A 15,368-nucleotide genomic window follows, 5' to 3' on the forward strand; every position below is an offset into this window, starting at 1 on the left:
ACAGGAGTCACTACAGCAGCTCTGTGCCACTCCCTGTACCCAAGGAACAGAAATTATGCCATTGAAGTAATGAAGGGGCATTTCTTCAAAGACAACAAAATCCGTAAAGGAACATTCAGGCATTATGCAAAGGTTCATCTCTTCCCAATATGTTCAGTCCTCTGTCAAGCACACTGTTCACACAAACAAATGTAAACACCCCTCAATTGTTGCAAAAGCACCGTCAGATCTCACTAACTGACACAAGTTCTTCAGTGTTATCCGAATGAGCTCTTTCAACAGCTTTTTTTTTTGAACAGCGAAATAATCAGTATAGGACAAAATGTTCTATTTCTGGTACCTATGATAAAAAAGAGAGATCTGAGGAAATGGGCATGACAGAGGTGTTCACTGACCACACTGGTCTGTCCGGAATCACTCGGGAGCCAGAGAGCAGAAGATTTCAAAAGTAAGTTAGTATTTTCTGTTTGAAAGAAGTGGATTTCTCTGTAGCTGTGATTATATTTTATCATATTAAAGGGTCTGCTCCTACAGCCATTGCAAATGTTGGAATTGCTCCTTCTGCATTTCAGGGAGCTCCAAGAGACATTGTGCCTCCATATATAGGGACAATGCCTCCTAGCAGGTCTGTTGGCACTGTACAAATCCACACCATGCCCTACTCAGGACACATTATATTTGTTTGCTATGTTTCTTATCCTGTGCTGTTCCTATAGTATGAGTATGGTATCTTTTTCCTCAGTGCAATTGCACTGTAAAAGTAACTGACATTGTCTTTTCACATTTTTGTGCCTAATTCTGCAGTCCTGATGTAGAAAAAACTCCTATTAAAGTCCTTGGGAATTTTGCTGGACTAGATCTAGTGAGATTTGTTTTCCACCGATCCTTTTCTTACCCTGCTCTTTCCTTATTAGTTGGCTTTCTGAAGAACTTTGCTTTACAAAATTAGTTTATCCCCAGCCATTATTCACTGATCTCTTCTAGAGTCTATTTGCTTGGGAGGTTGTCCACAAGGTCCTGTTTAACGTTCTTCATAGAGGAGCTGAGATGGCTGGAGCCACTATTGTGGATTTTAAGACTGATTCTCTAGTTTAACTTTCTCCTCCTACTATTACATTCAACAGGCTCTTCCTAATGATGATTATTACTCCACATCCTCTTTGGGGCTAAATGGTGAACCCTACTGACAAATAATGGATCAGCTTCTATATGTCTTGAAGTGCTGACATTAACAGCTGGCTGAATTCCCATGAGCAAGTACAGACCATGATATGTTAATAACTATATCTAAATTTTATCAGATATTCCTCAAAAGTAAAATAGTCTAACTCCTAGAGTATGTCTTCACTGCACAGTTAATGTGGGCTTTTACCTGGGTTTTAGCCCAAACACCCCAACTTCTATTCAAGAAAAACTCTGACCCAGGCTTGGATGTGCTTTAAACCCTGGATAGCTTATGCTGTTGGACAGTGGATTAGAACCCAGGCTCTGGTTCAACTCAACTCATTTTGCAGTGAGGACATAAGCAAAATAATTGGAGTGCTAATAGTCCTCCAACACCCTTCCCACAATTCCCCTGAAGGACAGACAAGTTCTTCCACAATTGACTGGGAAAGAACCCCGGAGTATTTCAGCACAAAGAGCCCAGGGATATGCTCCCAGATACACACAGGGGAGAAATAGTGCAGAAATAGTAAGGACACAATAACCACAACTCAGGGTTTACAGTGGATATGCTCTCACCCAGGTGCCCAGATCTGGGTGCCAATCACCTATGTTACCTGTGCAGTCAAGAAGCTACCTATACTCTGTAAAAAAACTGAGATTTCTTCCTTGACTAAAATCCAAAGCATATATTATAAGAACTACAGGTAAATCTAAGGGGATGTCTACACTGGCAAGTTTCTGCACCACAAGTTATACCACTTTTATTAAACTGCTGGAATTAAACCGCTGTTGCATGTCCACACTGTGCTCGGTGTGTGACGGTGAAGCACATCCACATTAGCAGCTCTTGCAACAGCAAAGACAGCAGGGCATTGTGGTAGCTATACCACTGTGCAACTGGCAGCAGCGTCTTTGAGAAGGATTTGCAATGCCTCATGGGGCAGGCACAGCGTCACATGATGCAGGTTTCCCAATCCCATTGTTCCATGAGCATCCTACTACATTGCCAGCTGCTTTTCAACTGAAGTGGGGGGGAGTGTGTCTGGGGCAGGGAGTGGGGGAAAGAGACTGTGTCAGCATGCTGTCTTGTGAGTTCAGACAGCGGGAGGAACCAACCAGTCCTGAGGCAGGAAGAGGGGGAAACCCTGACATCAGCCCCCGGATCCTTCCCTGGGCTCTCTACACAGCAATCTCTCTCTCTCTCTCTCTCTCTCCCTCTCTCTCTCTCTCACACACACACACCTGTCTCTATGTTTAACAGCATGAGCATTCCACATTAATGGTTTGCTTGATGTCCCGGAGCAGATCAGCATAGCACGCAATGGCTGTTAGAAATGGTGTGCTGAAAGGGGAGGGGCACATGCCTTCAGGGCAGCCAAGTTGAAAACAATGAGCAGAGTGGTCACTTGAGGTATTATGGGACAGCACTGGAGGCCAATTATAGCGCAGAAAGCAATCAAGTGTCTACACTGGCAATAGAGCGCTGGAGCCGCTGCGCAAATAGCGTTACGACTCTTGTTGAGGTGGGGTTTTTTGCAGTGCTGCAACTGAGGAGTTTCTGCGCACAAAGTGGCTTGGCAGTGTGTACACGCCTGCAGTGTGAGCGCAAAAAGCTGTTTTGTTGCACAGAAACTTGCCACTGTAGACAAGCCCTTAATAAAGGGGCCTAATTTTTCCTCAGTTTTGTAATTTGGAGTCAACGAATATGTTACCCAAACTTCACTGGAAACTGATTCCTGATAAGGTTTCTGGAGGATTGTGGTTTAAATTGCAAAGCTTCTCAGTTTACTTGTGCTGTCCTCAACTACTAAATTTGGGGTTATTTTGTATCTGTTTTATCAGCCCATTCAACATATCGATGACTGTTCCCAGGTAGGTACTGCCAGTCCGTCTCTTGATATTCCCAAGTACTGTCCACTCCCTGTGCTTCTGCCCAGGCACCTGCTGCTGGTCTGGAGCTGCAGACTGAGCCAGGCTACCAAGCCAGTTCCTTTCAAGTTCTATCTTTCCAGCAGGTTCTTTCATACATTCGCTACTTTTTTCTACTATAGTTCACCCCCATTTTCTGCATGCTCCAGCTTTCTGCTGGTGCCTCCCATAAAACAAAGGAAGTTCCAGAAAAGCTCTCCCCCAGCGCAAGTGGACTAGGGGACTGATAAACAACAGCTGAGGTCACAAACTTCTAAAATGTACCAACTGGGAATTGCTTCACCAGGATGTTAGCTGTGAGTGACAGCTACTGTTATTGAATAAAGAAACATTGCAACCATTCACCAGCTAATATGTTCTGTTCCCATTTTAAATACATGGTGCCAAAGAACATAAGTATGGAATACATATAGCCATAGCTTCAGCGGTCAGAGAATAGCTGGCCCTACCTGAAATCCTGAAAATGTTATCAAAGCTTCGATATATCATAAATGTATTTATCTGTCACCTGAAGCCTGGGCTAAGATAAGAAGGAGGATCAATTACTTTATTAGTCATTGACCTTCTGCTCTGTGCTTTGATCTGGATTCCACACCACCTCCTTAGTAACCACTGAATTGCCACTGCTTTACACAAGCAGAATCCCCTGGAATTGACACACACACACATACGTCAGATGATGCTAGAACTAAGGTTGCCCATTTAACCTTAATTCATCCCCAGTGTGAGTATGCATTATACCAGATTTTAATTATGTGATTGCTTACTGTTTTTACACTCATTCCTCATCCTCATTCAGTCTCAGTTACTGTCCCTTCTCTGGTCCCTTGCCCTAGTCTTTTTGTCCAGTCAGTCCCAGTTCTCTCCTAACCCCAGATCCTGGTCTTCTCTTCCCACTGCCAGTGGTTCTTAGCCCCAATCTCCTCCTCCCACCAGCTCCTCATCCAATCTCATTGCCCCTCTCCTAGCCAATTGGCTTCCAGTTCCCCCATTTTCCTCACAGATTCCTAGTCTTGACTTAGGGCTCCTAGTTCCAGGCTCCTTGTCCTTTCAATATTTAATGAGCTATAACAGGGGTTCTCAAACTTCATTGCACTGCAACCCCCTTTACAATAAGACCCCTGTAGGCAGGACTGAAGCCTGAGCTTGCCTGAGCCCTGCTTCCCAGGACAGGGCCCAAGGGCTTCAGTCCCAGGCGGGGGCCTGTAACCTGACCCCCGCTACCCAGGGCTAAAGCCCCCGGGTTTTGGCTTCGGCCCTGGGCAGTGGGGCTTGGGCTAAAGCTTTGACCCCAGGTCCCAGCAAGTCTAACGCCAGCCCTGGTACTCCCATTAAAACAGTGTCGCGACCCACTTTGGGGGCCCAACCCACAGTTTGAGAACTGCTGAGCTAGACAAAACTTCGTATTCTTTGTCCTCATTTGTCCACACATCTGGGCAGGACCGGCTTTAGCAGGTGCGGGGCCCCATGCCGGGACGCGAATTGTCTCCTGCCCCCGCCTGCCCCAACTCCGCCCCGGCCCCGCCCCCACTCCGCCCCCTCCCTGGCCCATTGGATCACTCCCCAAATCCCCACCCTGGTCCCGCGTCTTCCCCAAGCACTTCCTCCTCATCCCTCCCTCCCAGGCTTGCGCTGATCAGCTGTATGGCGGCGCAAGTGCTGGAGGGAGGGGGGAGAAGCAGTTTTTTGTTTGTTTTTTTTCCTGCTCCGCCGGCAGCCCTGGACATTGCGGGGCCCTCTTAGGCGCGGGGCCCCATTCTGGGGAATCGACCAAATCGGCTTAAAGCCGGCCCTGCATCTGGGCAGAGTTTCATTCACAGGCATTTTCTGATTCCGTAACTCCGTCATAGAGCAATGGACATCGTCTGCAGTTCTCTGGTTGGTGTTTGATAATGGCACTCTTTTATTATACATTTAGCCCAACTCTCCAGCCTTCCACCTTTGCTTGCTGTCTTCCACTTCCTCTGTACCTTTGTTGCCCCTAGCCTCCATTTGAGGGAGGGAACGTTGTTGTCCCTCTGCGGCCCTGCAGCAATTTGGCTGTGTGAGACGCCACTGAGAACTTCTGAAAATCCCACCCAGGTGAGCAGTTAGGACCTTTCACATGCCTGCCCACTAGCACCCAATCCTTTTAGAAAATGAGTCTCCAGAGAGTTATTTTAAAATAAACATGCAGGCAATGCGAACTACCAAACTGGCCCTAGAAAACCATTGATTTGCTCTCATGTCTAATGTGAACAGGGTCCCATGCAGGAAATGCATGAACAGCAAAATCTGTGGAGGGGAGAAAAAAAATCACTTGTGAAAAGGAGTAAAAAGGCTCAGACTGGGAGTTAGGCACCTAAATATCTTTGAGGAACTTCGCCAAAATGACCCATCTTACATTTATTGTCTCCTCTACTGTGTGAGAATGGGGGATACATTAAAAGAGGTGAAGGATGCAGCTTGTGGTGCCACTGGGAAGTTTGTCCCCAATCCCTAAGTGGCTCCCATGATGTGCTGTCATTGAATTCCTCATATAGGTAGCACATTCTAATCTCTCTGCTGGGAGTTTATGGTCATCTGAGCACCAATAACGCGTGCAGCTTTTAGCCCCTGGCCCAGGAAAGCATATTGTGAAGAGTGGCCACTCCTGGGCAAAAACACTTCAGTTCCAGTGGAGCTCCAATCACATACTGTTTGCATAGGGAGGCTTCTGCAGGCAAGGGGGGCAGCAAGAAACACTGCCCCTTCTGCACTCCGCCATCTCTGACTGGTAGCTCGAATCTGCACTGCATGGGTGAAAGGTGGGCAAAATGTCCCAGAAAAACAAGCTTCATCATTGTTTGCTCTGCATCCTCGCTCGTCATTTTTATTTGATTTGATTAATGATTAATGGAGGACACTACTGTTCAGCAGTAATCAATAGATCAAGGAGCAGTCCAGATCAGATGGACATAGAGGATCCTTTGCAATGTACTGTGAGTACTGTCTTAATTTTTCCTTGGATCCTTTGATTTCTGATTAGCTGTATCATATGCACTTTAGTTTATGGAATTATTTAGTTTATGGAAGTACCTGTGGGCAACTTTGTAACAGGTAGAGAGAACACCCTATTCTGATTTAAAAAAACAAAAATACACAAAACATTCAAGGGGCCATTATAAACTAGTGTTCTGGTGGAGGAGGGAGCTAGGGCAAAGTAACTGCAATTTATATTTTAAATTATGAGAAACTGTCAACATTTTGACTAAAATGGCAGAAAAACATACTAGGAAGCCATCTAGATCTTTTTCATGTGTCCCTGCAGAGAGATTATTGCCAGAGATCCATTAATGACCCTTTCATTGTATTTGCCTTTTAGGAAACTTGTACCAAAAATAATCATTGGTAGTAGAAACCAAAGCATGAATTCTGTGCGGAACACTGTACTTTGTGTTTTATAGCACATTTTTATTTAATTAGCAGATTTTAATGACCTGGAAAACTGTGGAAGGCAAATATAGCAGCAACAGCAATCCTGAAGTATAGATTATAAAAGTAAATGCTGTTTGTGATCCAATTTTTACTGGGAAAAGGTATTCTGAAAGTTTTCAGTCTTTTGCAAGTTTATATGAACCTTAATATGAACTAAGCTATCTCATTTGAGAGAGCATGTGATCACATAAAGAATTTATCAGGAGGCATATATTTCTTCTGAGAGTTATTGGCCACTGAAATGTGAAATCTTGAAAGTGAGCTTTTTACATTTTTGAGGAAAATTTCACTTTGTTTCAAGCTCCATGCCCTGCTGTCATTAGTTCTGGCTCGTGACAGGTTAAAAAGGCCACATGCAAACTTTTGTGTCTTGGAAAGGTGAGTTCTATGACATTAGCCTGGAATGTGATATCAGTGGGACAAATTCATCCATAGTGTAGCTCCAATGGATTCCACAACAGGTGTTAATCACTGAATAGTAAGCAACAGATCTCATAGTACACAGGAAAAAAGGAATAATTTTCTTAACTAACTTCTGTAAATCTAAATATTTTACAGAATAAAGCCAAAGGAAAATGAAGCCCACCCTCTTTGTGTGTTTGTTACTGACTGGACTTCAAGCAATCAGTCATTGTCATCGTCAGCCTGATCACCGCAATGACTGGGGTGGTCATAAAGATGCATCCACCAGGGAACACAATTGCCCCATTGAAGGAGTTTATACATGTGAAAGCAAGACCTACTTCAAACTGGCCCCCAGCAATATTGACTTTGCATTTAGATTTTACAAGCAAGTTATATCAGAGACAGCTGACAAAAATATTTTCTTCTCTCCCATAAGCATCTCTACTGCCTTTTCAATGCTGGCACTTGGGGCTAAATCAGCTACTCTGAATCAGATTCACAAAGGACTTACCTTTGACCTGAACAAGACTCAGGAAAAGGAGATACATGAAGGCTTTTGCCATCTCATCTGTGCGCTAAACCGTCCAGACAGGGAGATCCAGCTGAATATGGGCAATGCCCTTTTCCTAGGAGAGAGACTGAAACCACTAAAAAAGTTTTTAGAAGATGTTAAAAACTTTTATAAATCAGAAGTTTTTTCTAGTGACTTTAACAATTCTACCAATGCTGTGAAACAGATCAATAATTACATTGAGAAGAAAACCCATGGGAAAATTATTGATTTAGTCCAGGATCTTGATCCATTCACTGTAATGATTCTTATTAACTACGTTTTCTTTAAAGGTAAGAATTGTTATAATGTGGGCGTTTATTGCAACCATGAGTTTTTGAAGATTGACTAAAATCTAGGACAATGAAACTTTAATTTATATTTTAAATGAAGGGACCCTGTCATCATTGCTGGGCCTGTTAGATGCTCTATCTGGGAAATACTCCAATCTGGAAAGTCATTCTATAAGACTACAAATGTGTTTTTTCCCCACTTAAGAGTGGAAGAAACTGACTTTGAAGCAAATACCTATATTTCTATGCAATATGTATTAATCTGATGGATATATACAGGCTCAGTTTAGACATGATGTTCATAACTCTATCAGTTAATGGTGGCCTTTAAACATCTAAGAGAATAGCACTAAAGCCAAGCTTCATAAAATCGAGAGGTGTATCAACTTATAAAACACATTTGCTATAAATAAAGTTGCAGGATCAGATCCTGTGGGCTTAGTGCACTTGAATTAGTCTGATTCATACTAATATTTCCTCTTTGCAGTATATTCAATTGCATTCTCTTTCTTTTTTTTTCATAAGCCCATTGGGAAGAGCCCTTTAATTATTTATACACAAAAGAAGAGGATTTTTTTGTGGATGGGAAAACCTCTGTTAAAGTTAATATGATGTACCGCAAGGGCAGTTACAAACATCACTATGATAAGGAGCTGTCCTGCTGGCTGGTGCAAATACCTTATAATGGTAATGCTGTAGCATTGTTTATTCTGCCTGATGAAGAAAAAATGAAGGAGGTGGAAAAAGCTCTCTTGAAAAAAACGTTGCCTAAATGGAGAAAGGCCTTCAAAGAAAGGTAATCTTTTAGCTACAGCTGCATTGAGAAATGTTTTACTGCAAATTAGGACAGAATCTCACATGAAAATAAACTATTAAGGGCAGATAGTTCAACTGAAATCTGCACACAGAGGGCCCCTTAAAGAACAGGCCTCCCTTTCCTTTCACGAGAAGGGGCAGATGGGAAGGGTGATTTAGTGGATAGGACCTTGAACTATGACTCAGGAGACCTGCGTTCAGTTCCTGGCTCAGCCACAGATTTCCTTGGGCAAGTCACTTTGTCTGATGTTTGCCCAGGTTCCTCATCTGTAAAATGAAGATAATACTTCCCTACCTCACAGGGGAACAGTGAAAATAACATCTATTCATTAATTGTGAGGCACTCAGTTAGCATAGTGATGAGGGCCATACACAGTCTGTTGCTTCTGTGGCAGAATCAGGGTCTGCTCAGGGACTAGGTGAGTTCTCACCAGGTGAGGAGCAGAATACTGTGCTCTCCCAATGATCCTGTGAAGATTATATAGAAAATGAACCAGAGCATGGGGGTCCTGTGATGGGCAGGGTATGGAACCCTAGTCCATACTTACCCTCTAGGGTATGTCTACACTGCAGTAAAAACCCGTGGCACGGAGTCTCAGTGACTTAGGCTCTTGGGGCTCAGGCAGAGCTGGAGTGTGGACTGTGGCTGGAGTCCAGACTCTGAGACCCAACACCTTGCGGGGTCTCAGAGCTGACATACCAGCCCGAGTGTCTACCTGGGCCAGCTGCAGCCATGCTGTGGGTCTTTTATTGCAGTGTAGGCATACTCTTAGGTTCCTCCCATGTGTTTTACTGGGGAGGAAAGGTGACGCAGGTCTAAGTTACACACACCAAGTTGTCATTCTCTGTACTGACTGCAGAGGCAGTGTGGTCCAGTGGAAAGGCACTGAGCAGGGAGTCAGGTGACCAGGGTTCTTTTCTTGGCTTTGCTACTCATCTACTGTGTGACCATCTCTCTGTGCCTCAGGCCAGGTCTACACTTAAAACTTAGATCGCCATAGCTATGGTGTTGAAGGGTATGAAAAATCCACCAGGTGCTGTAGCTATGCCAACCTAACCCTCTATGTAGACACAGCTAGGTCAATGGAAAAATCTATCAACCTAGCTACCATCGCTCGGTGGAGTTTCTACAGTGATAGACTACAGAGCTAGAAGGATTTTGTCAAACTACTGGGTTACAGAGCCATAGCTACAGTGCCACAGCTACTCTGCTGTAGCGCCCATAGTGTAGACATGGCCTCTCCATTTGTAAATGGGGCTAATGATATTGATACTGAGAGACATACCAATGAATTCCCTGGTAGTGGGGAGTACCCATCTGGCACTGGCACCTTTGCCCCACACCTTGCCACATATTTCCTTATGCCCCTGGCACAGGGGATATGTTGAGACTGGTATCTGACATGGCCAGAACACTACTCCACTCTGGCAATTGCCAGGTGGCAGATGGCCTGTTGGAGCACCTTAGCCTACTGTCCTAAATTAGAATACCACCAAGGCTGCTCTAATCCACACTAGGCCCAGGGCCATCATAAAATAGCCCCAGAATCAGTGAACTACACGGACTCTTGCATAAAGTGGTATAGTTGAGAATATAGGCTTTTGACAAGGAACTCTGTTCTATAGATGCTCAGTCCTTACTCAAACACACTGTTCAAACCTGCTGGTCAAATACAGCACACAGACTCTTTAAGTTTGAGAGATAAATACAAGTGTCACCAACTTGACCCTATTCTGTAGTGGTCTCTGAATCAGATGATTTGCCAAAAATTTTCTGTATTTTTTTTAACAGAACAATATATCTGCACATTCCAAAATTTTCTATTTCTGGTACCTATGACATAAAAGAGATATTCCAGAAAATGGGTGTGATCGATGTGTTCACTGACCAAGCTGATCTGTCTGGAATCACTGGAAAGTCTGAACTAAAGGTTTCAAAAGTAAGTTTGTAAACGAAGATGGTAACAAATGGATTTGTCTGTTCTTACAAATGTTACATTTATATTTTATAACATTGAAGGGTTTGATCCTGCTCTCACTGAACTCATTGGCAAAACTCCCTCTGACACCAGTAGGTACAGTTTGGGTACAAAGAAAAGGGGACAAAGAGAGTCTGTCTTTGCTAAAATTGAGAATTAACATGCTTAGAGGGGATTACACATTATATGTACAGAGGCTGGAGGACATCAGGAAAAGACACAAGTATAAAATAAAATAATATTTTGGCCATTATTTTATTAAAAGAACAAATTGGACTTGGCAAAATATTCTCTAACTCTCATTAGAGATAGTTAGGCTTGGAGGTAGAGTCCTGCGCGGATACAAATTTATATCTGTGGATGCAGATATCCACGGACATAAAGCTCTATCCGTGGAACCACAGGGCGCTCCCGGGAACTGCAGCAGTGAAAGGAGCAGAACGTGGGGACGCCGCTCCCAGGACCCAGCACCCCGCCCCAGCAGTTCCTCTGGCATTGCTGAACTGCCTGCAGCCCCGCCCCCATCTCTTCCACACAGCTGTCTGCATCTCCGGTCTGGGGGCATGCGCGTCACTTGAATACAAGAGCACGACCAGGGACAGCTGCTGGTGAGCCTGGTGCCCACCCCAATGGCGGGACTGGGGGTAGTACAGCCACACCGGAGGAGCTGTCGGTGCAAGGTACTGGCTCCTGGGAGCGGCAGCCCCATGTTCTGCTCCTTTCGCCGCTGCGGTTCCCGGGAGAGCTCTGCAGTTCTGCAGATACCGATTTATATCCGTGGATATCCACATCCATGAATATAAATTTGTATCTGCACATGGCTCTACTTGGAAGGACTACATTTTTACCACTAAATGTCGATAAATGTCGATTTAACCATAGCCACACAAACCAATGAACAAAATATTTCCATCAATGATAATCTAAATTTACAGATAGGCAAAGTAAAAAAATGTTCCTTGAGAATGTATTAGAGAATGATTTAAGGATATTTACTTTGCATGTTTGGACATGTGATGTTGACAATTTGTGTTTCAATGGTTATAAAGGGATAACTTTTTGAATCTCGACATCTACTGTCACTAAATAATTATTATTGGCCTCCGTTCTATAATTTCCTGCAACTGTGAAAATGTAAATTGATAAAAAGAAAAAAAGTGTAGAAACCCATAATTTTGCACAACTATGAACATTTCAATAAATAAATATAGAAAAATGCTTAAAAATAAACATCAATATTATCCATCAAAATTATTTTTAAAACATCTCGAATTCTGCCAACTATCAACATAGTGCCTCACCAACCTATTAGAATTCTTTGGTGGGGAGCTCAACACACATGTACACAAGGGTGATCCAGTGGGTATAGTGTACTTTGACTTTCAGAAAGTCTTTAACAAGGTCCATCACAAAAGGCTCTTTAGCAAAGTAAGCAGTCATGGGATAAAAGGGAAGATCCTCTCATGGATCAGTAACTGGTTAACAGGAAAAAAAGAGTAGGAATAAATTGTCAGTTTTCAGAATGGAGAGAGGTCCCAAGAATCTGTACTGGAATCAGTGCTGTTCAACATATTCATAAATGATCTGGAAAAAGGGGTAAACAGAAGGAGTTTAACACCGCCTCAATGTTAGCTAAGCCAACAGAAGCACTTTTTTTATCAGCTTAGCTACCTCTACTCTGGGGGGGTTTGCTAGCATTGCTATATCGACTAGGAGATGTGGGTTTTTCACATGTGCGGCCAACCTAGCTATTCTGACAACACTTTGCAGTGTAGACTTGGCCTTACCCTACTTGCTTCTTAACAGTTGATTTTCTAAAGAATGGTGTTTTAAAAATAAAGAAGTTTAGCTCTTGCTATTATTCAGGGCTCAATTGTCAATGTACAGCTTTGCTTCATTTCTTTGCAGGTCATTCACAAGGCTGTATTGAACATTCATGAGAATGGCACTGAGGCTGCAGGAGTCTCTGTCGTGGAAATGTCATGGAGGTCTGGTCAAATTTCTGCTCCTCCTCGAATTAAATTCAACAGGCCCTTCTTGGTTATGATTTTTGATAGGCATACCCGCAGCATCCTCTTCTTGGGGAAAATCATAAACCCTAGTGCAAAATAATTGCTCAGCTGCTGGACATGTTTGTAGTGCTTCCATGTAGTGCTGGCAAAATTCAGGTGATTCAGCGAAGGACATGCACGGTACTAGGGACTATATTTAGACCATTAACATACATTCCTAAACCCATAAAATATTAATGAAGCATTTCCTTGCCTATAAACAGCTGATATTTCTTCCTTGCTGTGTACAGCTTACATCATAACAAATTGCCAATAATCTAAATAAGTCTGATTTTACCTTTCCCCTGTTTTGTAAGTAGTCGTTACTGAAAGGCTCCTGTGGCGGTCTTTGTTTAAGATACAATGGTCTTGGCTACATAAACAATTAGACCACGGCAAGCTGGGGTGTGAATCTACCCTGCACTAGCCTGCTGTGGACTTATTGTCAGTGTGCACCCTGCTGACACGCATTAACAGTTGGTTAATGTGCTTTGAGCTCATTCCAAAGGGAGCTGGATCAGAATGCTCTAATGAAGTGTTGACACACATGAGCAGGGTGTATGTGGACAGTTAGACCACAGCAAGGTAGGGCAGGATAGAGTAGCACCCCACTTTGCCATGGGCTAATTGTTTGTGTAGACAAGACTAATGAGTTGATCTTTCCTGTACTCCTTAATTTTGGGGGTAGGGAGGGTAGTCTGTTTTATCAACGTGATTAACTGACTGGTGATGATTGTTTCCAGCCTCCTGTCCTTTGCAAGGAATTCCTGGTCTGGACTCTTCTCTTTTACTGTGAGTCCAGGTGCTGGTCTGAAGTTGCAGATTCAGCTACTGGGTTAATTTTCTTTAGGGGCTTGTCTACACAGGGAAAAAGCCCACAGTAGCTGGCTTACACCAGGTAATGCACACTAGGCACTCTGCACTAATTCCCTATGTATAGACTCTTCTTGTGGACCAAGATCAGGTCTACATTACAGGCCTATGTCATTTGTAACTACGTGGCTCAGGGGTGTGAAAGATCCCCGCCCTTGAGCGACATAGTCATACTGACCTAACTCCCTATGTAGATAGCACTATGTTGGTGAAAGAGCTTCTCCTGTCGACATAGCAACCGCCTCTCGGTGATGTGGATTAGCTATGCCAACAGGAGAGCTCTGTCCTGTCAAAGTAGGAGCTTTTTCACTTCAGCGCTACAGCAGCACAGCTGTGTTGATGCAGCATTTTAAGTGTAGACCTGCCCTAAGCGTTCCTTTGTGGGCGTTAGCTTAAAGCCCTTTGGAAGTGTTCTAAGCTAAACTGCCTGAGGGCACTCAATGCACTGGAGGAGTTTCATTTCACCAAGAGTTAGTGAGGAGTAGACAGTGCACTTTAAATTCACACGCTAACTTCCTCATATAGCCAAGCCCCTGGTCTGCACAAGAAAGGGTTTGTCGGTATAGTAGCTATTACTGGCGTTTCCACACATGCAAACCTCCACCCTCAGTGGAGACAGCGTATACAGACAAGAGTTTTTTGTTTTTTTTGCCAGACTAGCTTATGCTAGTTCCCCAAATGAAATAAGCTGTGTCCACACGAGGGCTTTTTGCTGGTATGTTATAAAATCTTATAAAAATTCACACCTTTAAAGGATATTATTATACCGCCAAAATTTCTACTGTAGACCTGCCTTATTCTCTCCAACAGTTCTTGTTTTGCCTACCAACAGTTCACCTCTATCGTCACATATTCTAGCTATCTTGTTAGTCTTTCCTCTAAAGGAGAGGAGGGTGGAGACAAATGATAACTCCACAACACCTGTTCTTGTGCAGCACACTGGGGCCATGGAACTTTCTTAGGGACTTTTAAACTACCGGTACTTTTAAACTCACAAAATTAACACAGACACACATACAAAATGCAGATACTGTCTGAGGAACTGCCTTTCTAAATGTTAACTGAATTATTGCTACTGTTACTGAATAAAGAAACATTGGACCCTGACATTTTTGAGTCTGGAACCTGCCTGAGTCTAATTTTTTTTCTTTTGTGTTGTATTATTTTTCAGTAACTTTCAATCAATTAATGCCATTTTAAGATATTAGCAACATTAAAATTTTCAGTGTCAAAGCCTCTTTGAGGTTCTCATTATTCTAAAGCAATAAATTAATATTGCTATTAATGAACTATAGAGTCTGCTGATAAGGTGAGTCCAGAAATTTTGTACAGCAAACAAGGACTAAACATCCTCATTGATAATTTTCTTTAAACTTTGAACAGATCAATATGGACATAGATGAACCCAATTTGTTGGGGAAGAGTCAACTTGGCTTTTATAAAAAGAACCCATGTCTCAACAATCTATAAAAATTCTTTGAGGGGGTCAACAAACATGTGGACGTGGGTGATCCAGTAGATACAGTGTACTTGGACTTTCAGAAAGCCTTTGACAAGGCCCCTCCCCAAAGGCTCTTAAGCAAAGTAAGTACTCATGGAAGAAGAGGGAAGCTCCTCTGATGGATGAATAACTGGTTAAAAGTCAGGAAACAAAGGATAGGAATACATGGACAGTTTTCACACTGGAGAGAGATAAATAGTGGTGCCCCCCAGGCAGGGCTGTCCCTAGCTATTTTGGTTCCCTATGCAGCCCCCTCGTGGGGGGATAGCCTCAGGCCTTCGCGGGGGGTGGGGGGGCAGGAGCAGGGTTGGGGGGCAGAGAGGAAACTGCCCCCCCAGCACTCACCAG

At 43.4% G+C, this 15,368-nt stretch overlaps 1 protein-coding gene across 2 annotated transcripts; it reads left to right on the plus strand.

The window, feature by feature from the left end:
- The first annotated feature begins 293 nt into the window (after positions 1-293).
- On the plus strand, positions 294-14,632 carry LOC117876623 (alpha-1-antitrypsin-like). Of its 2 annotated transcripts, none has more exons than XM_034768876.1 (5): positions 294-448; positions 7,111-7,800; positions 8,326-8,596; positions 10,409-10,556; positions 12,504-14,632. In XM_034768876.1, the coding sequence occupies exons 2-5, from the start codon at positions 7,128-7,130 to the stop codon at positions 12,705-12,707; spliced, it is 1,296 nt and encodes a 431-aa protein (XP_034624767.1). In that variant the 5' UTR covers positions 294-448; positions 7,111-7,127; the 3' UTR covers positions 12,708-14,632. The 2 variants fall into 2 exon arrangements, with proteins under 2 accessions (XP_034624767.1, XP_034624766.1); XM_034768875.1 differs by lacking the exon at positions 294-448 and adding an exon at positions 5,908-6,056.
- The last annotated feature ends 736 nt before the right edge of the window (positions 14,633-15,368 follow it).

Source organism: Trachemys scripta, chromosome 4, assembly GCF_013100865.1.
Source record: "Trachemys scripta elegans isolate TJP31775 chromosome 4, CAS_Tse_1.0, whole genome shotgun sequence".
NCBI classification, from domain to species: Eukaryota; Metazoa; Chordata; order Testudines; family Emydidae; genus Trachemys; species Trachemys scripta.

What these genes read in the sequence shown, in the direction of transcription:
- LOC117876623 (XM_034768876.1), top strand. Translation starts at nt 7,128, where the DNA reads ATGAAGCCCACCCTCTTTGTGTGTTTGTTACTGACTGGACTTCAAGCA. An exon ending in TAACTACGTTTTCTTTAAAG is followed by an intron (nt 7,801 to 8,325) that starts GTAAGAATTGTT and finishes TTTTTTCATAAG; the next exon opens with CCCATTGGGAAGAGCCCTTT. An exon ending in CTGAACTAAAGGTTTCAAAA is followed by an intron (nt 10,557 to 12,503) that starts GTAAGTTTGTAA and finishes ATTTCTTTGCAG; the next exon opens with GTCATTCACAAGGCTGTATT.